This window comes from Neocloeon triangulifer, unplaced genomic scaffold (genome assembly GCF_031216515.1).
Source record: "Neocloeon triangulifer isolate White Clay Creek 2 clone unplaced genomic scaffold, ASM3121651v1 ptg000013l, whole genome shotgun sequence".
Lineage (NCBI taxonomy): Eukaryota > Metazoa > Arthropoda > Insecta > Ephemeroptera > Baetidae > Neocloeon > Neocloeon triangulifer.
Genome location: NW_026775555.1, coordinates 551,390 through 576,035, shown reverse-complemented (window position 1 = coordinate 576,035; position 24,646 = coordinate 551,390). Strand labels below are relative to the sequence as shown.

The 24,646-nt window shown below is 35.4% G+C and overlaps 2 protein-coding genes across 4 annotated transcripts in view; one reads left to right on the top strand and one right to left on the bottom strand.

The window, feature by feature from the left end:
• Positions 1 to 24,646, bottom strand: part of LOC132198580 (uncharacterized) — a 66,926-nt gene that overhangs the window by 21,862 nt on the left and 20,418 nt on the right. For both annotated transcript variants that reach the window (XM_059622690.1, XM_059622691.1), the window contains exon 2: positions 10,673 to 10,720. The gene's annotated coding sequence lies outside the window, so the exon portion shown is untranslated. The remainder of the gene's footprint in view (positions 1 to 10,672; positions 10,721 to 24,646) is intronic.
• LOC132198938 (uncharacterized) lies at positions 21,680 to 23,703 on the top strand. 2 transcript variants are annotated; one of them, XM_059623273.1, is made up of 2 exons: positions 21,680 to 23,505; positions 23,564 to 23,703. In XM_059623273.1, exons 1-2 carry the CDS (start codon positions 21,849 to 21,851, stop codon positions 23,569 to 23,571), a joined length of 1,665 nt encoding a protein of 554 aa, XP_059479256.1. In that variant the 5' UTR covers positions 21,680 to 21,848; the 3' UTR covers positions 23,572 to 23,703. The 2 variants fall into 2 exon arrangements, with proteins under 2 accessions (XP_059479256.1, XP_059479257.1); XM_059623274.1 differs by lacking the exon at positions 23,564 to 23,703 and having other exon boundaries at positions 21,680 to 23,253; positions 23,342 to 23,481.

Below are 24,646 nucleotides of genomic sequence, written 5' to 3'. Positions count from 1 at the left end.
AAATAACTTGTAAATATGTTAAATTTCTTTTTTCCCTGCTGTGTGTTTCATTTGACAAAATTGTAATTTTTTTTTTTTTTTTTTTTTTTTTTTTTAAATTTTTTTTTTTTTTATTAGGGTCAGGCCAAGACAAAGTCTTGTCGGCCTGTGCCCTTTATTGGTGGTACAGAAGGCACCACCCAATTAATTAATTTTTTTTTTTATATTTTTGTTTTTGGGTTTAACTTTATTTAAAAAATCATCATTTTTTGCTGGCATATCCTTAAATTTGGTCCACGCGATGATGACAAACAAAGCTGAAAACTAAAAGAGAGAAAAAAGATTAAGAAAGGATGTGGATTTGGTTGGGGTAGGGGAAGGTCAGATTTTGATTTTGATTTAAATGGGTGGGTCGCACGGGAGACATTACATGTGATTACATTCCATAATACAATAAAGAACAATAATAATAATAATAATAATAATAATAATATAAATTTTAAGTACTTGTTAAATAAAAATTCATTATTATTATTATTTCGATTATCCTTGTTCATTGCAGTAGAATGTACTTTAGTAAGTTGTATGACCAAAGAGCCATTTTTCTTCATTTGCCACTTGTAACCAACAATTCTTTTCATTTTTTGATGAAATAAAAAACAAGGGATTTTCTATATCATGCAGAAACAATAAAGTTGCTCATCTTCACCGAGGAAGCCGTATTTTATTTCATCAAAAAATGATCACCTCGAGTGCCAAAAGGTTCCAGAACATTGGCTCGAATTATACAGAGAAGATGAGTTTTCCTAGTTTGTTCATTAATGTTATATAAACTATAATAATGATTGATCATATAATTTTTGTGCTTCGATTAACATTGAAACTTTCCACAATATTACACGGACATTTAAATCAATGCTATCTGAAGGAGCAGATGTTATTTATTTTATTTTGTTCATTGGGTAATTAATTTTAATGCACAAGGCTAAAGAGAACCGGATCGATGAGTTACAATAAATTTATCCTACCTTATCCCTAAACTCATCCTCGTGCAGTTCATGCTCTCGTGCACATGGTCGGAAAAATCCACGAGTATTTTATTCTTTATTTACTTGTCCTTTTCCGTTTGATCGCACACTACATACATACATAATTAACTTGGCGTGACACACAGACCTTGCCAGCATGAATGAATCAAATTACGTGCGTGAACGAGCCATCCGTCGTTCTATCTTGCTATTACAAATATGCACTTGGGAAATGATTTGTGTGAGTGCACGCTAAAGTGCAGTTCAAGTGCACCTGCGTCGTTCGTAAATCATCCATCACATCGTCGGCGAATCGCATCCACTGAACCGTGCTTATTGTATTCGTGCAGCAGCCGTTTGAGCGCTAATTATTTATTTAATCCTGAAGCTTTTAGCTTCTTTTCTAATTTATGTTTAACGTCCGAGTTGAGAAAATCAGTAGCACAAAAAGTTCAATCGCGTTAGCCGTTAGCGATGAAGAAACATTCCTGCAGCTATGCTCAGACTGCAGGTTATGCAACCAGCGTTGATGCGAATTTTATTGCACACCGTTCCGATCGCTTCTCTAGAGTTCCCGTAATGATCCAAGTTCTGTGAGAAATGTTGTTCATTAATTACGCAATAAGCTTTTATTTAGTTTAAAATTTTATAATGTATTACCATTAACGTTTACTTTCCTTTTTTATGTCTTAATTCAATTAATTAACTAGATAAAAATACAAAAAAAAAAATGGAAAAGATAAACTTGTAAAAAATATTAATATTCATAAATATTAACATTGTCAATTAATATGAATTAAAAATTTATTTTTTTAAACCTCAGGATGTTTTCTATGACCATATATGTATGAATTATTTTTAACATTCTTTGCTTTTAGATATATGCAATAAATTTGTTTTTTTATCCTAACTTTTAATCTTGTTAATCTTTTTTACAATGAGTAAAATATGAACTTCTTAAATGTTTTTGAGTTTCTGAATCAAAAGTAATGCCATTAAACACTCAGCAATAATTTCCATCCATCATTCTTTTAATCACAATGGGATTATTATGTATTTACCGCCAGCAATATTTTTCATCAAGCGGCTCGCCGGCGCTAAAACGTTTCTTACGTTCATTTTAAGTGCGATTTTTCACGCAATGAATGTTATTATTTTCTCACACAATTCCCAACAGCAGCCGTAGCTCAAAGCTCAAAGGTCACATTTATCGCTTTGAACTCAGCTAACTGCCGCTGGTGCTGAAAGCAATTATCATTTGCAGCAAGTTGCATAACAATAGAGGCTTTAAGACCCCAAAGTTAGAGAGAAAGAAAAGATTCAACTGAATGCACTCGTCGGCGGTCGAGGTGCGTGGGAGTTTCTTTTTTCTTTTATTAAGCAGTCTTTTAAAAAAACCTTTGTTCTCAAAAATTCAATGTTTTTATCTAAAGAGATTTTCAGTTATAGTATATAAAATATACCAAAAATAGCAGAACATTGCAACGCCATTAACCTATATATTGCATTAAAAAAAATTATGATAAAAATATTAATCTAGAACGATGTAGAATAATTATTATTATTATTATTATTATTTATTCTTCTCGGTCTGTACAAAAATTTTTAAATTTTTAAATTCTTCAACGCAAATAAATATCTCCAGTCTTACATATATATAAATTAATTTCAGATGAAAAATTGGTGTGCAGGAGCCGTGAAGGCCTCGGTTCGATTCCCGTTCTCTTTAATTGCATGTGTGTGTATGCAATTGCGAGGGTGTGAGAGGCGTGCAGCGGGCTTGAAGATGAGGACGGTCGCTTTGCTGATAAGAAAGGCAAAATCGGTTCGGACTCTTGCGCTCGCTAGTGATTAAAAGCTACATTTTGATGAACTTTTTCCTCCTGGGAACCGGCGATGCCGTTTAGTCGAACAATTCTTTTTTTAGATAAATTGTTTTCAACAATTTAATGTAAACATTGTATTCTTAACGATTCAGACAAATAAACAACTCAATAAAATAATTAAGATGGAATAATTATATTAAGAGATTTCTCGCGGGGAAGGGGGAGAGTAGAGAGAGAGGGAGAGAGAGAGAGAGAGAAAGAGAGAGAGAGAGAGAGAGAGAGAGAGAGAGAGGGGGGGGGGAGAAAGATGAATTCATCTCAAACAGCTTGACGTACATTTCCTTTGGGATTTTTAATTTATGGAAGGTCGTACATCACACATTTGACAGACTAGATTTTGAGAGTGATATATGGAGAGGTGATTTCAATGCGTCTCGTGCGGTGGAGTTGAGCCTGAATGCCACGCGAATTGCAAAACGGGGCTTTCACTATAAGAGTTGTCTAGAATCGGGGAGGTTGATCGAGCTGGCATAAGTTCCTTTTTTTAAAGTGATTAAATTGCTAAGGCTATAAGCTGCGTTATTTGAAGAGGATAGTAAATTAAGATTAGCATGGCTTTGATAAAGATCAAAGTACATACTATTTGTTTCAATACAGAAAAATCAGGCTATTGAGAAAGAGAGATGGGCAGGAGAGGGTGAGTTAATTATTTAAAATTTAAAAGTTTTCTAATCATTTTTTTTGTGCAAAATATTGTGACCTCTGTTTTGGCATTATCGGGGGATATTCATAAGCTAGGTTAGCGGTTAGCTTTTGGGATTTGCTGGTGCTAATGCTAACTTAGCATGTGAAAGTGATGCTTGATTTTAATAAGGACAAACCCAAAAATAAAATAAGAAAAGTCAAAATTGCGTGACGCCTTCTGCGTCCCTTAAAAAGGGCACAGGCCGACAAGACTTTGTCTTGGCCTGACCCTGAAAAAGAAAATAAAAAATTTAAAAAAATCCTTCATTATTGTAAATTGCTAATACTTATTCTAAAATGATTATTTTTTTTACATTAATTGTTGTGCTATTTATGGAATAAACATTGTATAGTTCTGATTCTCATCAATGACAAGAAATTAATAGTGAATTATGGGATCATAATCTTCATTTACTTCAATTCCCTTAAACTAAAGTTTTTGTATAGTTTTTACTTCACAAATGTATGCACATTTTAGTTTTAATTTACTGATTTTACATTTCTAGTTTAGTATTGGATTGTATTGGATTAAATTTTAATCCACTTTCTAAAGTAATATTTCAAATGTGACCAATACCTTTCAGTTCTAGAGTCGTGAGTTGTTAAAATTAATAGCAAACGTAACAAAGACTAATTATTGCGCATTATACATATTCGACACGGGCAATCAGCGCACACCTTGCTTTCTTTATATGATTTTGCCCACCGTACAAGAAAGATCATTTATTGATATATAATTTGAGCAACAATTTACTGCATTCCATTGTCCTACGCGAGATGTATGGGCTCATGCAGTACGCGTCTGTGGCAGGTATTATCTTAATTAAGCCGCGGGTCAACATGGGCTGGCCAATTAGTGCAATAAGTCATGTTTTATTGCCCCACCAACACCCCCGCCTTGCTATCTTTCTTTTGTGTTGGCGCCAGCCAGAGCAACATTCTTTTCTCGCATCGTCAAATATAATCGTTTTTATTAAACGCATTTGAATGCCAAGGTGGTCCTGCTGGCTGAAAATTTATTGTCGGTGAGATCAAATTGCATCAAGGCTGGTTGAATCATGAAATCGGAGGAAAAGGCGCCGCTCATTTTATTTCCAGCAGCTTTTCGATTATTTCGCTTGTGTGAGGTCCAATCGTTTTGAAACCGGCCACGGAATGATAATTTATTGACGCTACCATGGCTCCTTATTATTGCGACTTTATTAAACGGAAAGATTATAATTACATGGCGCGGCACCGTGAGCGATCTGAAAATTTTCCAGCTATACCACTATCAATGCTCGGAATATCTCAATTTGTATTTGTCTTCAAAATCATTTTTACATCTGGTAGAGCATTTCCCATTTCTCAGTGAACTGGAGCACAATCATACACGCTTCATTTAATCGCGTCAGTTATGCTACCAATAAGATTATAACAATAAGAGCCGGTTTTCCTATACGGCTTTTTTTAAAGTCAATAAATCGGCCAGCGTGCGTTTGTACCAATCACGCTAATATTCACTCCCGTTTTAAACAAAACTTTTAATCTGGCCGATTCCCAACACATAATTAAAAAGGGCTTGCGTATTTTTTCACTGATATTATAAATCGTGGGAGTGGGCGAATTAAAAGTAGTGAAAGAAGCTGCAATCAAAAGCAGTTAAATCGCAATTATGATATAAAAATGTGCTCATGGAACAATGGAAGACGTAAAAAAAAAATGCAATCAACTGAGAAAAGTAGTGCAATCGTGCAGCAGAGCCGCGCCTTTATGAATATAAATCCATGTAAAATCATGATATAAAAGAGCACATTTTTGGTGATCACGAGATTGCTCTATAGAAGAAGCAGGTTGAGCATAATTTTGGTATGAAATGAATGGTCACTTGCAGGTCAATGAAAATAAAGGAAGTATTGATGATGAAAAGCCAACAAAATAAAGGAATTGACATATTGACAATTTGGTTGAAGAAATTATTTCTTTGGAAAGGAAAAGTAATTCAAATAAAAAGAGGCAGTCAGTCCGCTTCATTAACTATGAATGACTATGATGACTCTCGTTAAAATTTTAAATTTATCTCCAGGACCAAATTTTCGCGCGGTTAGTTAAAGAAAGTTTAAAATTCCAGGAGAATCATGCAGTGGCTTACGATTTTATCATTTTTCAAACCTAACATACTAGTCAAGTGGGCGGCGGCACATAAATTAAATTAATTAACTGCACCTCTGGCGTTTTCCTCCTTTCTTCGAAAAATAAGAGACCCGATTAAAATAAATGTGCATTATTAAATGTGCCAAGTAATTACTGCCGAGGCAGTGGGCAAAGCGTCAAGGTGGCACCCACAATAAGTCAAAATTTCTGCGTCGCAATTGCATTATGAATAAAATACTCGACTCGAGATTTGTGGGTCACTCGAAAAACAACAAAGAATTATTATACATTGCACAGGACACAATTCACTTATTGACCTCTGGCGCAGATGACATTAAAAAGTCCAAGCAATACAAAAAATTAGCGGCCAGATTGATAAATGTTTTTATTATGAAAGGTACGACTATACGTTATTAAATCACTTTGTCAGCACCTGCATGCGAAAGTGAAAGTGGGCCCACAATAGCCACGCACTTTAATATCGGGCTCGTAAGGTTTATTGGCGCTCAATTCCAGTAGCACTCAAACCGCGCAGCTGGAATGCGACTTTTTACGTTCGCGATCTCATTACGAGCCACCGCACAGCATAAGCGCTTGCACTAAAAAATTAAATCACACCACGATGACGGGCAAGATCTAATCATTGTTTTCTCTCTCATCGCCCGCGGCCGTTTCGCTCTTCAAAATTGTTTCCGTCGCCCTATTTCGTCGCGAGGAAGAAAGGATTCGTCTCGAAATCTGCAATTTTTCTCTCTGAGCTAGGTGACTTTTTGCGCGCGCGCGCGAGAGAGAGAGAGTGAGAGCTTTGACAAAAATTGTTGCACGTGTGGAGTGAAATTTTTTAGGAGTGTCTGCAAGATATGACTTATTGGGTGTTTCATGATTTGTCGGACTGGTCAGACAGTTTTGCTTTTTATACATAATGTACAGACAGAGAATGCAATGCGGCAGTGAATTTCAAATGATAATTAAATAGACAAAATTTTAACAATAATAATATAAATTTATATTTATTTGAGCTTCAATTTTGAATGACATGGTCTTGTGATGAAAACAGTGGAAAAAGATCTTGTGAGCAAACATACATAATCAAAAGTCTAACCTAACCAGCCATATGCCGCCCTATTTTTATTGTATTTTATATTTTCCCAATAATGTGAATTATATTGTTTTAACAACGCGCAATTTAAATAATTTGGCAATTTCTGGAGTTCCAGGGGTCAATTTTCAATTTAGCCCACAAACGTATTTCCAAAAATACATAAAAATAGTCCCCAATTTTTAACTGAGAAATATTTGTTAACCTGACATGATCACCATGAATAAGAATGCCAAGTTTATTCAAAGTCAAAGTATTTATTCAATAATGACTTTGGCCATTTAAAACTTTTTGAACACTATGAACTTTTATCGTTCCATTTTTTTTAAATCTAAACAAGTCTAAGATCTGATCGCATCAAAAATATATTTTTTTTGCATTTCAAAATCTTCCTGTTCAACAAAAACAATAAATATTAGTTCTTATAGGTAGATCAGCTCTCTATTCTGTGCTTTTGCAGCTAGATTAAACGTCACATTAAACATTTATTCAGCTCGTGTGAGTTAGAGATATGACGATATACATTATGCAAATTAGCAACGAGTCATTTTATCTATCTCTGGCGCACACAAAAAATTTTCTCTTTTGCAGCCAGTCTGTTGACGGCCGCTATTGTGATGCACAAGCTAATAACGCATGTGATTCTCACTTGCAAATGAGACGACGAGTGTGTTGTTGATGTGCTGAATCATTTTGACGCGCCGGCGCTCTCTCAAACCTTTGGAATAATGAGTGATTGAGAGGGAAGCAGGAAAAGAAAGAGCTTCTAATTAATCAAAGCCGCTCTGATGACTTTTCACCGTGATTAATCGTTTCTCAAGCCTTTTCAACACAATATAAGTGCATAATTACAGATTCTTTGAGCAATAAAATTACATCCTGATCTTTACTTCTATTAACGAATAACATTTTTGCGGTCGAGAAGTGCAGCAGTGATTATTTTTATTTTAATTGCGTTCAAAATTCCAAATTTTCTTCACGGTCTGCGACCCTATTTGAATGACATTGTCTTGTGATGCAAATAGTGGAAAAAGATCTTTGTGAGCAAAAATACATAGTCAAAAGTCTAACCTAACCAGTAATATGCCGCCCTATTTTTATTGTATTTTATATTTTTCCAATAATGTGAATTACTTAAAATTTCTAGATCAAAATGACTTATTTACTGCAGAGTATTGTCTGCAAATCGTTATTTAGTGAATTGATATAATATGCTAAATAATTTTTTTTTTTTCAAAAATATTTGTTTCAGACTCTATCTACAAAATATTTACTTCTTGGAAATGAAATTGAATGTGCTTATTGGGAAATCAAATATCCATTTAAGCAGCCTGTTCAAAATACGCACTTTTATTTATTTGCTTGTGCACTAGTACTTGCACAGTGATAATTTGTTTTAGCAAAGTGTTAAGAATGGAAGCACAAGGAATTTTAGCGTGTCTTGGCCCTGAGAGAAAATTAACGCGAACCTGCAAAAATTTTCAAGTTGAAGGTTAAAATGACAAAATGTCTTTAGGCAAATTCTTTTTTTAATGCTTGTCCACTTGACATCCAATATGGATTGAGAACAATATAAGCTTAACTTTGGGTTTGAGAACATATCAAGAGCGTTGCTCAAGTGCAAATCTTGCGATCAGCGCCGAAACGCGAGCGATTTTTATTCTCGGAGTTTGGCTTGCTGGCGCAACTACAAGAGTCACTGGACCGGAAAAAATGGGCATAAAACAAACACACACAGACACACATGTCTGCAACAATAAAACGACTATGTAATCGCTGCACACGTTAATTAAATATTAACATAACTCATGTAATGGGCGGTATCTCGGATTAGCATAGTTTAATGTCGCTCTCAGTTTCCATACCGAAAATTGATAGCTGTGTGCTTTTGGGATAATCTCGCCACACGATCTACGGAGTTCATAAATGCTTAAAATGCTAACCAGGTTAGTCTTTTTTGTTGGGCAATTTATTTGAAAGCTTTATTTGATTATATCGATTGTATTAATTCAAATCTATGAAAAAAATTTGATTTTTAAGTTCTGATCATAATAAAAAATGGGAGCGCATAATATGGGCCGAAAGACATTGACCGAATGCATCTGATGGACATTGACCGAATCACCCAATGGGTATTTTAAAAAAGCCCACTAGGACATTGACCGAATGGACTTTGAACGAATAAAATTTCAGACGTGGGACTGCGTGGGACTTTGACCGAATGAATTAATGAACAAAATGATGCTTTATTATGAATCATCACCTACTTTATTTATTGATATCACTAGGTATTTTATCACTTATATTTTATAAGTTATCGTCATGATTCACCTAAGCTACACACAAGGTGGCCCATAAGTAACCCGTGGTTATTAAATGCTCGCCAATGTCACATTCGGCCAATGTCATTCGGTCCATATATGAGCTCCCAATTATTACATTGCAGTAAAATATTTGATGGATTTTTTTATTTTCTTCCTAAAAATTTTTACAACACTGATTCTTAATAAAAAATAAATAACAAATTCAAAAATATAAAAAAAAATCATTGACGGCTTTCTACTTAAATCTGTGGCGCAGAATCTTTTGTTATTTAGAATTTTGTAAACAAAATCTCAAAATAAGAAATTTTAAATTTCCAAAAATGTAATATTTGCAGCCACATTCTTTTAATCAGCATCTGATCAGAATGACGTGACAATTTCTCAAAAAGGATAAATTGTGTAATGTATTTTGGAGAATCAGAAAAATCAGTACGATTTTATTATATAAAGATTTTCGTTTGTCCTACATAGCATGTTTTCTCTATTTCTTTAAAACAAAAAACAAAAAAAAGCGTTACAACAAAACAAAATCTCATTTTTTGCCAATCAGCTTTTACTTTTATAATTTCTTATTCATGACGTTTTCCAAGTTATGTCCCGTCACTCCTCCACTCCTGAACATGTATGCAAATAAGCTTGAATTTGCATTATTCGTTCGCATATGTCCTAGGAGATAATAAAAAGTGTACATTCTGAATGCAAACACGGAAAGTGTTACGTGCTTCTGTATTAAGATTTTATAAGTGTGTCGACAAAATATTATAATAAAATAATGCCTCCAGCCACAATAGGAAGGTTTGTATCAGGAGAATATATGTACACTTCACGCTCATCCTCAAAATCTACTTCTACATTCAGTACTTCGCTTTGTAAAATTTTCTATATATCAAAAGAAACACGTTTATGACCTCATCTCATTACATTTTCAGAAAAAAAAATTAATTATATAAGGTTTCTAACAAAGTGTAAAAATAAAATTATGCGGTTCATTTTTCAAATTCCCGGTAAAAAAAAGAATTGTGTGAAATTGGTGCAAATATAAAAAGGAATCTGCGGTGTGTTTAATTTGAATGGATTCATATCTGCCTTACGCAAATTACTCCACCTTTCATAATATTCAAATTAGATCAAGAAGTTCTGCATTAATCCAGTTTTAAAAATAGACCCTAGAGCTTGAATGGAAAATAGGAATTGTAGCACACTTGTTCAAGGACGAGATGATGTTGGTGCAGCCTAGATGCTCAGCCATGGGTGATGCTGGTGCACGCATTTGTGAACAGCACGACTGCATTGTGAATCGCTTCCATAAATTTGGCGGCAAAAACTCTCACTCTCGAAGCTACCTCGAGAATCGACAGTGATGAAAACAAAACGCGAGACGGCCGACTCATCGCCACGGTTGTTACATAAACGAACAAAATCATAATAATTAAAAGTCATTAAAGCCTCTTTTTCTTCCTAACATGTAATTTTTTTCGCAGGGTTTGGCCGTGGACGGGTATTTGTTAATTTGTGATTGCGCCAAAATTCGGTACTCACTTTTTGCTGGCCGCGTCTCGTTTCTCTGATGCAATGTCGCTGCTGGGTCTGCGAACAAGGAGTGAATAATGAGAGACTTGCACACTGCGTTTCATGAATCGAGATCGTTAATGCGGGTCTGCGTGATGTTCCATATGATGAGGATATATTATTTATTTTTCAAACTTTGTCTCAATTAAAAAAGGCACACATACAAATAAATAGGCCACCCACATGTACAAAATTGTATAAATGGAAAGTTCATGGCCAGCGATGATGGTGTTGATGACAACATAATACATTGTATAATGAAGATGTGTTCGGAGAATCCAAATTTGGAGTGTGATGCTTGACGCTAAGGAATGCATCATTCATTTTATTAATTTTAATATTAAATTTTTTATTTTAACAAACATCATAGTTTATTTATTCCTGACGTTACATTTTATTTCAACATTGTCCTTTCCGTAAAAATAGTTAGACATATACATTTTGTTCTGAAAATTGAAACCGGGCAAAGAATGAAAAATATCAAAGAACAACTGACCCCACAAAAAGGCGACCTCCGGTCTGCTGGTACTTTAAAAACTTATTTTCTTAAAAAAAATTTTAGCAAAAAAAATATTATTATTTAATTTTCAAAATCAGAGAATTTTATTAGTTATGTGCCAGGCATAGAGACGAAATGCAATTTTATTGTAAATTTTTTCCAACAAAGGAATGTAAAAAATGTATTGTATCAATGTGTGCATTCAAACAACAATTATGATTAATGAAATTTTAGCCAATTTTCTTCCATTTTAGTGTCATACCTAAACAAATTTTTATATATCTAACCGTCAATTTACAATCGAATATTAGAAAAATGTTTAAAAATAAATAAATCACAATAGACTCTTTTGAAAAACTCATCTTGCTAATAAAAAATTGTTTTATTATTCTATTAATAAATCCCTTGGCGACAAAAGTGAGGGGTATTATGTAAGGCAAATTGACGCGCCTTGAACCGACGGCGGTGATTATTATTTATTGTGACGAGTCCCCGTTAATCCTGTCAACGTGAGAGATGGTCGCGCTTGCACCGTCTCGCTCCGGCGTGTGTGCATTGAAATGAAAGAAGCGCGCGTGCTGGCCGTGCTGGCCAACAATGGCATCATTAATCACAATCGGATATCATTTACGCTTTTTAAGCTCTTTGTGTGTGCTTTATTCTTCGTTCGCACTGCACGCAACCTTGAGTGCTCGCTCGCCACTCATTATGTAATAAAGAATCGCGTTTATTATCATTTTCAGCCGGCCGACTGACTGCGAGAACCAGCCAGACGTTCAGTCAGTGAGTGACCGAGTGAAATTAAGGACAGTCAAGTAATTAGAAATAAAAGTGCAAGAGCATTCAGAATTATGCTCGCTGTCGTCGTTCTAGCGGCAGTTGCATAACGACGTTTACAATTCAATTTGCACAAGAGAAGAATTCAGAATTCAGATCAATATGATAAAAAGCATATTTCTAAACTGCTTAGAATAATTTACAATTTTTCAACTTCAATTTTATATGCAAATTTATCATTATATATAAGTTTGATTTAAACCTTGCACAAGCATTGAACTAAAATCGTTTGAGTAGGTTGATAGAATGTTCTCAAATTATTTATATTTTAATTTTATTTTATTGCAGTGTAGATGTGCGCTTGCTTCTGTTCCAATGAATTGAGTAAGCACGCTTTGATTGCGACATTTTTGTTTGTGCATTTGTCACACAGCGGCAGCTTTTTCTGCATTTAGGACAAGGATGCACACGGAATATTCCATGAAACATGTACATAGCCCCGTCCACAACCGCTATCAAGCAGTTTTTCTTGGATTGACAGAGAAATTACCTAAATATCTCTATATCAAATAATAATAAACATTGAACATGCTAAACAGCATGTTAAATGGAAGGCTTGCGTTTTTTTCCACCAATAAATACAAAAAAAATCTATAAACGTTTATTATTAATTTTTAAACAACTTAAAATATAATAAAATTCAATTAGACCCCAAAAATATTTTTTTAAAAAAAGAAAGGAAGAAAGAAAGAATAAAATTCACCATCTAGGAATACACTTCATATTGGACTGCATAAGATTTTTATAATTATTTCTTGAATTGTTTGTATTCCACTTTAAAATTCGTCCTACTTTTTTTACTTCATTGCAAAATCCCTCACCGATTAATCAGCTTGAATTTCCATGTACTAAATCGAGCGCATAATTCTGTACCGCGTGGATTACATTATAATCAGCCGTAAAAGCAACAAAGGGGGTAATAAATATTATGCACGCATGCACTTTTGCGGTCATAAACCCGCATTAGCTCCATGCAAAAACGCACCGCATATATAGAGAAGCAAAATGCATCGCGGCGATAAATGCGAAACGGCGCGCTGTAATCCACCGTCCATTTATCGTGCCTAAGCGTGTGCAGCATCCGATTTTTATGGCTGTATTGAAGCAAAAATAAAAAATAAAAAAAACATGCCTATAGCTCACCTAGTGTAAGCTGATGCAACGAGCGGCAAATTAAAATGCATTGCGACAACCGGCAACAGCAGGACGGCTATAGCGGAGATCGACCGAGTTCTTTGCTTTATTTTACTCTATATTTGAAATGTACTCTTTATACAACATGAAATAATTGCACAACATAAAAAAAATCAACAAAAACGAGCTGGCCTTCAAGTTAATTTGTTTGGATAATCCACTGAAAGTATTATTTTTTTATAACTTTCTGAAGTTTTAAATTATTTTTGTTGTTTATTTGTCCAAATTGTTGCATCACATTGTTGCAAAGGTGAGAATCCCCACCGGCCGAGTGATGAGAAATAGTGGCGGCGAGCACCGTTTAATTCTCCTAAAAGTGCACACAGAGCTCAGGCGACAAAGTTTTTCTTTTTGAATTGCAATTCAGTGGAATTCCCTGCCAACTACGTTAAAAAATTGTACGGTTTCTCAGTTTAAAATTGCATGTAAAGAATATGTGACTGTTGTTTAAAATTTTTCCCTTTTCGGCTCCAGCTCGGCAAGTAGGTTTAATTTGGAATCACTTTTGCTTTCAAATTAAGCTTATGAGTTTTAGTAAATTGTTTACTAGGGCTGGCTGCCAATTCTCTCTTCGATGTAATTTTTTCCCCAAAATAATATTTAGCATTGTGAGAGAATAAACGAATTGAATTGTTTACATTCAATTGTAAAAAGCCATTTAATTATTATTATTATTTATTCTTCTCAGTAAATACAAAAATTTGATATTTGAAAAAGAGAAGAAAGGGTTTACAACTAGCAGATGTCTGCTAAAACGCCCGATATCAAAAGAGACTCGGCCACCGTGGTAAACCCCCAATTAAATCAACCTACTTATTACACGCTTAAAGATTTTATATTATAACTTTTGATTGCTTTTGAATTATTTATTTATTTATCTAATCTATTGATTATCCATACATGGTAAACAATATATTATTTTTGATCTTTATTGACTTGTGAGGCGTCACCACGATATAATAACTCATATCGACGCGCCTCATTTGCAACAAGTACAATACAAGAAAAGAAAAAAGAGCAAAAAAAACAACTAAATATTAAAATGTATCAATTAATTAAAAAACTTCTTTGCTGTAAAAGAACACTTCGCTCAAAAATCGGCATCATGCATTAACAAAAAAAGTATTATTTGTACAAAAAACATGCCAAAAATTCAAGTTTTTGTTTTAATTTTATTTTATAATGAATTTCACTTGCTTTAAATTTCCCCGCAAGTAAGCAATAAAAGTTAATTTTTTTGCGATTGTTGAATTCAAAATTTATAAATTATATTTCACCACAAAGTTTGTGCACAAATTATGCAATGAGCTTTAGTGGGCGTAGGAAGTATTTAATTGGTAGTTGTATTCCATGTGCAATGTGCGTGCTACGTCTAAAACTCGTCAATAAGCTTTAAGAGTTGCTTAGATAGGCCCAATATTAAGAAGAGAGAGGGAAGAGGAATACCAAAATTATATCCAATAAGATATATCATCTGTGCCGAACGTTTAGTGATTAAAAAAATACAAATAAACTCAAAAAATCCAATAATTACTACTACAAAATTGGTTGGTGCCTTCTGCACTACTAATAATTTTTCCAGAACATTTCATCTTTAAAAGAATATATTAATATAATCTCAAAAATTGAATTCATGGAACAGTTTATAACAACCAGGCGGTGCAAATTGCTTTTGTTTTATGTTTAAAATTACCATAGTTGGTAGGAAGTGAAAAAAAAATGACTGATTTAGTGATTTATTTTTAAACTTTTTATATCACTGTTTTATATGAATGAGAGCTATTTCGTTTTTCATTATACATACATGGTATGCTTTCTACAATTACTCTTAAATGAGGAAACGTATCTAGGTAACTCCTCCACTCCATTATCTAACGTGAAAAAAAACGCCGCGTATGGTGTAGGTTCGTGACGAACTCGCAACCTCTGCACTTTACGGTATTTCACGTGAAGCAAGGAAAAGCCGTTCATTTGTATGAAATATTAATAAATTATTCGATACATGTTCAAGTGGAATGAGGAATTAAATTACTTGGCTACAAGCACAATTCAGTGATGCATAATTCCAATCATTATCGTTCAAAAGACACAAAATATTAACAATAATTATTATTATATATAATTAATTTGCAAAATTTCTAGACCTATGGATGACTTTTGGGGAATTAAATTTTTAAATTTGGATTTTACACCATGGGTTTTTTATGTTTATTCATTTGAAAAACTGAAAAAATTATTTTACTTAAATAGTTAACAAACTTTATATGATCCTGATTGCCAATTATTTTGACTGGAGAGAAAAATTGCAAATCAACGTTGGATAAAACATTGTAACCCAATCTCACAGTGATAATCAAATGAGAAAATAATAGCAGGGTAAGTCTGATGTTTTGCATGCATCTCGATAAGCTGTGCACGTTGTTGTAATTGCAGACTTATCCTCTCATAATGAGAAATTCATAAGCCAGACAACAATAATACGCAGTTCTCACTCATACACGTGTATGTATAACTATTGCAAAATGAATAATATATTCAAAATAAAGTCTCATGCGAATTGCCATTCCATCCCACCAAAAATTGCACTGTTTGGCACTGCCTACGCGAGTTCCGCGTTTGTTAATTTTTCCACTCGAGTCGTGAAATTCAAGGTCTCCTTTGTGTTTGTACCTGCCGTGTTACGCGCGAGTATTTCTAGCAATTAAACGCACTCTCGCCATTTTCACAAAATCCTCTCTGTCGCCGCCACGCTTCATGAGCGTTGTTTCCGTTTTCTTGTTAAATGCATTCTTCTGTTTTTTTTTCTTATGAATTTTCGCGTAAAATATGGATGAGTTTTTTTTATAAGTCTCAGGGTCGTCTGGCACATTTATCAAAAATCGCGCTAAAGCTTGTCGAGAACAGATAATTATACCAAGAGTTGAGTGGTTGACGTCAAATTGGCCGCGACTTCATTAAATTAATTTTTGCTATGCATTTAAGGATCATAATCGTTTTTTAGGAGGAAGGGCTTTTGTTTTGATATGTCTTCATTGTTTGCGCTTATGTGGTGTCACTGATAAAACTATAATTAGTGTTTTATGAAGGTGTAGATTACCCTATAATATGAAGAATGTTCCAAAATTACACCTCCCAGATATTTTGTAAGTTTTAACCGAGAGGCCTGCTGACATTTCCTTATTTAGACTAATTATGCTCAGCTTAAGTTAACTATAAAATAGAAAAGTTTCTCATTTTCAAATTAACAATTAACCTTTTTATTCGAAGCAAAATTACTTTTGAAACACAAAGCTCCTCTCATTGTGAACTTGTATATCTTTAAACATTTTTTGGTTTTTTAAAATATTTGAATTGAATAAATTATATTTTATACCATTACGATATTTTAGTTATTTTTGCATTTTACAACAAAATGATTATTAACCACATTAAAACAGTAATTGTAGATGATTGTGGTAAATAACTTTCTTATGTAATTATTACAGATCAGGAGAAAACTAAACAAATTTCAAATAAAAAAACTGCGTTTTTTTCCGCTATAGGAACCGCTGACATTCACGTGACACAAGCAACACCCGGTAGTGACTGACCCTCTTCTCTCTTTTCTCGGTTTAGATATAAATTTAATAACAAAAGCAAGTGCGTCTGCAATGATCCGATCACTAGATTATAAAAGCACGTTGCTCGCGTCGGCAAACTTTCCTCTTGCGGCCTAATGGCAAATTTCATAGGTCAGCTTGCAATAAAAGAAGCCAAATTGCAGCTTATGGCCGCAAAGATCTCCACGCTATTCCAGAAATTTAATTCGCCGCGATTATATAGAGGAATTCTCAGGAATTGAAAAAAACGTTCACAATTGAGCAAGTAAAAAATTCAAGATTCAGATAATATTTATTCCATATAGATCAACATATGTACATAAATAATCTTTGGAATAGGTCACTATAATGCAGCTATAACTTAATATAACTATAATGCAGCTTACTAAATTTAAAATACAGCTCACAATATTTTACACAAAAAAAATCATGCACGTCATAGAAAATTTTGTCATAGAATATTAATTCCTATGCCGTCTTAAACACTTGATAACTATCGATGTTTTTTATTCTTTTGGAAAGAGTATTGAAAATTCTTGGGATCATAATGTTGATGTTGATTTTTTGTATTTTTCTTGCTCATGAAGTAGGGTCGCAGACCGTGACCGAAGCTGGTAGAGCCGTTTTGTTTTGGGATAAAAAAATTTTTACAACGAAGACAAGCTCGACTCCTTCATTTCCTGGTTAAAAAATTTTTTCAATAATATCAACAGTGCTGTTTATTATAGATGAGATACATCTTTAAGTAGAAATTTAATCCTGGACTATGGCGAGCGTCATTTGCTATCAGCTCGTGTTTATCAAAGCAATTCATTTGATGACACTCGATATCTGCGGTGTTGGAGACAAATACAACATCCGACTTGACGCAAATGCAATTATCGTTGATTAGTAGACTCGTGAGAAAATGCTCTCTGCTGGGAACGTTCACCCATGTACTGTCTGGGTGCAACATGAAAGTCATAGGAAGGACGATGGCAAAGCATTTTATGAAAATTTTATTTCTTGTTCTGGTGGACAAAAAGATATTAACAGCAGTTTTTTTCAATTTAAAGAAAATAAAAATAATGTGTATTTTAATAAGTAAAAATCAAGTAATAAAATTATCATATAACTATTATTTCTATCAATATTTTAAATTTAATATCATAATTTTAATTATAAATTTTTGTTCCGGGTCAGGAACTTTATTCATCATTATCAGAAACACCTTTTTTAGGATCAGGCCATCAGACGTCTTGTCAGCCTGAGCCCTTTATAAAGGGCACCAACAAATTAGTTCTTTTTTGGGGTGGGTGGGGGGGGGGGGTAAATTTATTTGAATTGATGAGAGCGAAATTTTATTAACTTTGATGAGTTCATGTATGGGAAAAGTTACTCAATTTGAACCCAATGAAACTCCTAAGTTGCAACTAAAATTAAATTTTAGGTAAAAAAATTAATTTCATTATCGGATCAAAATTATTATTTAATATTTTGAAATTTATTGAAAGAAATGAAAATGCCAGGTTGTAATTAAATTACCGATTTTTTTTTGGTATATAAAATATATTATGTGGAATTAGCACAGCCAAGCAATTGAATTTTAGCGCGCAATTTCGGGACTGGGTCAATATTATTTAACTGCACAGCCGCGGCCGTTGGCGCAATTAGAGGCAATCATCGCCCTGCCGGCTGCTGCTGTTGAGTGAAAGTGGTCGAAGATGTTGGCGCTGCACCTGAATATCACCTGATAAATGGAAGCTGCGAGCGTCTAGACGGTCCATATATACGTGTGGGGGCGTTTAAGCCAGCAAGTTTGAACAAAGGGATTGGAAGTGAAAGAAAATTTTCATTCTGCAGAACGAGTGAACTTATTGAAAACAGGTTCTTTCTGCAAATAAAGTGTGCGGAGTCAAATTTATGCATGGGTGGGTTTCTGTTAGCAGTTTTTTAACGTTGTGCTGAAAATTCCTTTCAATTCAATTTTATTGTTGTTCTGTTAAGACAAGAATATTAACAGTAGACTTTAGAACATGTCAGGTCTAAAATTAAAATTTAGAGAAAAAAACCCGTGTTCAGGGCAAAGGGAAAAAACTATTAGATTAGCGTGAGAAATTTCACTTGTCAAAACTGTATAGTAGGTTATTTGTTTTAATTACTCTCCGTGCAAAAAAAAATAGTAATGAATTTAATTTTCATCTTCAGATGTATAAAAAGACCCTCTCTTATTTTTCCACTAAAGGTCATCTTTTAGAGTTCAAATATTCCTAGCAAAACTCACTCACGTAGTTGCTTTTCATGAGAAAAAAACTATTAAATTTATAAAAAAAAAAAATCATTGGAGTTTTATCAGGTTTTAAAAATTAAACCCAGAAGAAAATGATATTTGTATTATCGTTTTAAAATTTATTCCTAATAAAAACGGCACACTTAATTCAGAGGTCAATTTTTTCCTCTGATAGTAATTCAGCATAATTTCCCACCTAATCAAAATCAATCTTAACCAGATCCCATTCCCCACACCATTTTAATTCTTAACCTTTTCTTTTCAGTTTGTCTCATTTTCAGCATCATCGAGTCGCCGCTAAACTAAGTTTATGCCAGCGAAATAAGTGATGCTTGATTTCAATGAAGACAAACCAAAAAACAAAATAAAATAATAAAGACAATATTGAGTGACGCCTTCTCCGCCATTAAAAAAAGCCTGACAAAAAATATGTAAATAAAATAAAAAAACAATTAAGTTTTAGAATCAAGGCTCTAATTTTTGGGATTGTTTTGGGGTAGTGAAAAATAAAATCAAAAAACTTTTATCCACCATTCTAGTCCCTTCTACCAGTCAAAGTTCATAAACTCCCTATATAAAAAATGGGTGCATTTTTAATTTGATAATATTTTATACTACAGTAGTTAGTAGTATTCTTATGATTTAAGTCTATGTCTCAATAATTTGGTCAGAAAACCTCTTTGAAAAGTTTGCAATTAAGATCACGTCATATTTCTCAAACGTGTTTATTAGAAAAGCCCATTTTGCAGTCATAAATTATTATATTTCCAACAGCTGTCGCGAGCCTTGTAATATTCGTGCCCGTATGTGTTGCTTCTGCGAATCTATAAAATCATAAAGACCCGTTGCAAAATCCATCAAGCGGATTTTGTGCGTAAGGGAAAAGGCCAGGGCGGCGCAAATTGACCGAAAAATTATGTGTGATTTCATTGTGCAATGTATTACGCGCGCTGATCAGCTTGGTGCTTCACTTCCGGGAGATTTATGTCTTGCAAAATGCACCAAACTAAGATTATAAATAACAGCGGAATAACCACTTTGTTATTGATTCAATGATATAATTTTTATAATATTAGAATTATTATTATCATTACTTTGCTTAAAAATTAACTTGCATTTTTTTTTTATTTATTTATTTTTGTAATCATAAAAGTAAATGTTTGTGAGTTTTTATAATGAGGCTCTTTAATTGTACAAAATGAATGAAATGAATCAATCAGTAAAATTACGCTGAACTCAAACTTCTATGAGTTCTAGCATCAAGAATTGAATACTGAATATAGCAATAGCATTAATTTTCCCTCAATCAAATGCTGCCTGCTGACCAGTGTGATTGAAAGTTGCTAATTATTGAGCAGTAAAACGGCAGCATGGCAACAACAGAAACAACCATGCATGTTTGAGCGTATATACTACGTTAGCTATTGCAGAATGGAAAGTGCGAAAGGTGGAAATTTACCGTGTTTGGCCTTGGCATGAGGATCTTTTTTGCACATCATGCATACATATGCACGCCGGTGATGCTGGATGGATATAATTCAAGTGAAAATAAAGGTGAGTAGAGTAGCATCCACTGGTTACGCATCATTTATGATCGATCGATATGCCACCCTTACAGGGTCAGCGAATAAAAAGCAGACGACTCTAATGAAATGAAGAGCTATAATTAGCAAACTAAAAGTTACCACGACACATTAATCAGATGTGGTGCAAGTTTTCATACTAGTAAACTCATTGCTAAACAAAAAATACAGAAGTAAAAATAAAATTTCTTTAGGAATTCAATACTTCTGTATATTTTTAAGCATTGTTACAAGAAAAGTCACGCTTTTTAAAATAAGTCAGGGTACAATTCTCACTATAAAATTTGTTATAGAAATAAAATTGATGCTCTAATCGTCTATAGACATAAGACATAATTGTCGATTTCAAGGGTTTTCAAAAAAAATTTCGCAAGGCGTTAAAAATTCTTGTCATTAGTTCAAGGTTGTCAAGGTTTTCATAAGATTGTTGGGCTTACAATTTCCCTTGCAACAAGATAGTTACAGCACTGAATTGTTTATAACTGAATTGAATTCACCATTTGCGAAATCGAATACCATTGGTTCTTATGGCAGCCTTATCTTAGAATGATTGAATCTTTTCAATCCTAAGATATGTTGTAGTAGATGCAAAATAAAAAATATTGGCGTTGGAAAAATCGAAATTGGTTCAGCGTGGGGCTGTAGTCAGGCGATCAAAGATTTGTAAAGTAGGCAACTGAAGCCAATTTTTTGAGCTTTTACAAATCTTTGATCGCCTGACTACAGCCCCACGCTGAACCAATTTTGATTTTTCCAACGCCAATATATTTTTTTTTAATTTTGTACAACATGTCTTAGGATTGAAAAGATTCAATCATTCTAAGATGAAGCTGCCATAAGAACCAATGTTATTTGATTTCGCAAATGGTGAATTGAACTGAATTTCATCTAATTGTTTGGACAATTTTATAAGTAAATTTATTCCCTCATTTAGTTGCAAATTGTGTTTATGAATGTATCACCGGGCATTCTATTGAGGTGGCGCGCATGCGCCGGCAGGTGAAGTGACTTCTATTGTGTGCTCCTGTTTGAGCGACTCTTGGGACGTCTTGGTGTCGATTGGACTGCCGTTTGGAGCTTCGACAGGTGGCTGGGTGTCCCAAGTGCTGGTGTGAGTGAGGGCAGACACTTGGAGCGGAAATTGTCTGAGAAATTGGACGCCGAAATGTCGCCGACGGACAACCCATGCTGCTGCGGGCAGCCGGCTGGCCATCCTACGACGGCCCCCATCTGCATTAGAACGGCTCTCCAAGTGCTCCAGGAAAGTGTTTCACACATCCAGACTGCTGTCGACGACCTGAAGGTGCGCGTCCTGGCCCCGAAAGTCCCGCAAATGTCGTCCTCTTCTTCAACCAATGAAGTGACAGACCTAGTCGAATGGACCAATGAGCAGCCTGCTCAGCCAAAACAACAACAATTTGAATATAATGGCCCGCGAATGGTTGAACTGGACGAAAATCTTTTTCAAGACGCGCCTCAAGATGCCTCTCTTTGCCACTGTGTCGGCGGCGACTTCGTGATGGGCAAAGGACTTGCGGTTGAGATGCGGCAGCGTTATTGCCCGGACCCAGTACTGCGATATCTGCGCAGCCGAAAGTGGAGGCCAGGACAAGTCGCAGCGATTCCGCTCTCCATCGATGGCAGGGTGACAAGGTATATATTTCACCTGGTCACCAAGCCTTTCTCCAGGTACTGCCTCCCTCGACGTGAGGAGCTCCGTAGGACGATCCGTGAGTTGGCCCACCAATGCCATATTAAAAAGATACCGGTCCTTGCTATGCCCCAGATCGGTGCCGGCCTCGACAAACAACCGTGGCAGTGGGTGAGGCAGGTCATTCTGCAGGATTTCAGGGGCCTAAACATCGACATCCTTGTCTACCGCCACCCAGGAGAGGGGAGAGGCGCCTTTGCTCGTCAAGCACAGAGGAAACCTGAATATGTAACGCAGCCTGACTTTTCCAGTGCATCGTCCTTTGCAGCTCTGGCTCCTGAAGAGGAAAAGGGGAACCCTGATAACTCTAGTCCACCTGATATTTTGGACCAAGCGGACGAGCTGAAACCCGAAAACGTCCAAAACCCTCAAAGGCGCTCCCCGCACCGATTGGCAACTGACCTGGAGAAGATGATGGTTCGGCGAGGCCTTCCGCTGCCAGTGCTCGATGGAGAGACCAACCAGCAGCCTCAACTTGGGCCGGGCGCGGCTTTAAATGGCGCCAAAGTGCTGTCTACTCACCAGGGTGGGGTCATCGGACGCGTGGACAAGGTGACTAGGGTGTCGGAGCAGTCCGCGTCCGCGTCTGGCCCCGCCCGCCAAGGTGAGTCAGTTTCTTTTTTAAAACCCAATGTTGCTGCGGATGAGAGCAGATCTCCTTTGCCACTGACTGACGACGCCCCTGTTTCTAGCCTGTCTAGACCTGAGCCAATGACGACGAGCAACGTAGTACAGCCTCAACCAGGGCCGGGCGCGGCTTTAAATGGCGCCACTGAGCTATTCACTCACCAGGGTGGGGTCATCGGACGTGTGGGTGAGGAGACCAGGTCACAGTCCGCTTCTGGCCCCGCCCGTCAAGGTGAGTCATCCCTGAATTTGGTGGCCGACGTCTCAGCTGAGATGGACGGGTCTTTTGTGTCGTCGAGTAATGAGGCCATTGTTTCCAGTGTAAATCCTGAACCAGATAGCGACGCAGAGCAGCCTCAACCTGGGCCGGGCGCGGCTATAAATGGCGCCACTGAGCTATCTACTCACCAGGGTGGGGTCATCGGACGCGTGGACAAGGAGACAAAGATATCAGAACCGTCCGCGTCTGGCCCCACCCGCCAAGGTGAGTCCGACCCAAAAACGTCTAGCGTGACCTCGGCTAAGGCTACTCTTGCTTCCAGCTTGCTAAAGACTAACATCTATGGGAAACTGAATTCGAGGGAAAAAATCAAAGACCTTCAGAAACCAAGACCGAGATCTGCATCGCCATCGTTGCCAGCATCACCTGCATCCAGTGCCTTCGTAACGAAGCGTCAACATCAACAGCGAAAAAACCTGGGGGGCAAATCCCAAGCGACAGCCAAGTAGATAGTAATATTAATAATAAGAGCAGAAATAATAATTTAGCAATACTGAATTTAAATGCGCAGGGCCTACGTACGCCACATAAGTTAGCACTTTTTAGTGATTTTATTTATAATCTGGATAAGAAACCAGATCTCATTTTTGTGACTGAGCATTGGCTAAATGAACTAGAAGTAACTAATTTTCTAATTGATGGTTATCAACTCATTGCGTATTTTGGTAGAGCGAATCAAGAACGAGGAGGAGTGTTGATACTTAAAAATAATTCATTAGATTGCAAAGTTCAAAAATTAAAAATTAAATCTATCCCAAAGAAGTTTGAAATCTGTGGTGCCTCCATAATATTCAATAATAGGAAAATAAGCTTATTAGGTTTATATAGACCAAGTAATCTAAAATCTAATTGCCAAATCCCTAAATTTCTAGAGCAATTTGAAACACTAGTTGGTCAAAAGAGATTTCATGAAAATGTGATAATAGCTGGTGATTTTAATATAAACTTAAATAATGATAATTCTCATGCTGTGAATTTACAATCAATAACAAACTCATTTTCCCTTCGCCTGGTTAATAACACTCAAAATACTCGAGAGGAAAATAATTCTGGCTCCTTAATAGATCATATTTATACTAATATTTCATGTGCTACTACCTGTGCTGTACTCCCAGCGCCATTCTCTGATCACAATGCAGTCCACGCAAGTATGGATATTCCGATTATAAAAGCAAAGGATTCTTTTTCATTTATTAGAGACTATAATGAATTAAATTGGCAAAAATTCTCTAACTTTTTACAAAATGAAAATTGGAGCGCAGTGTATAATGAGATTAGTGTCGATAAGCAAAGCGAAGTATTCATGAGTAAATTAATAAGTTATTTTGGTGAATCCTTCCCAATG

What these genes read in the sequence shown, in the direction of transcription:
- LOC132198938 (XM_059623273.1), top strand. Translation starts at nt 21,849, where the DNA reads ATGTCGCCGACGGACAACCCATGCTGCTGCGGGCAGCCGGCTGGCCAT.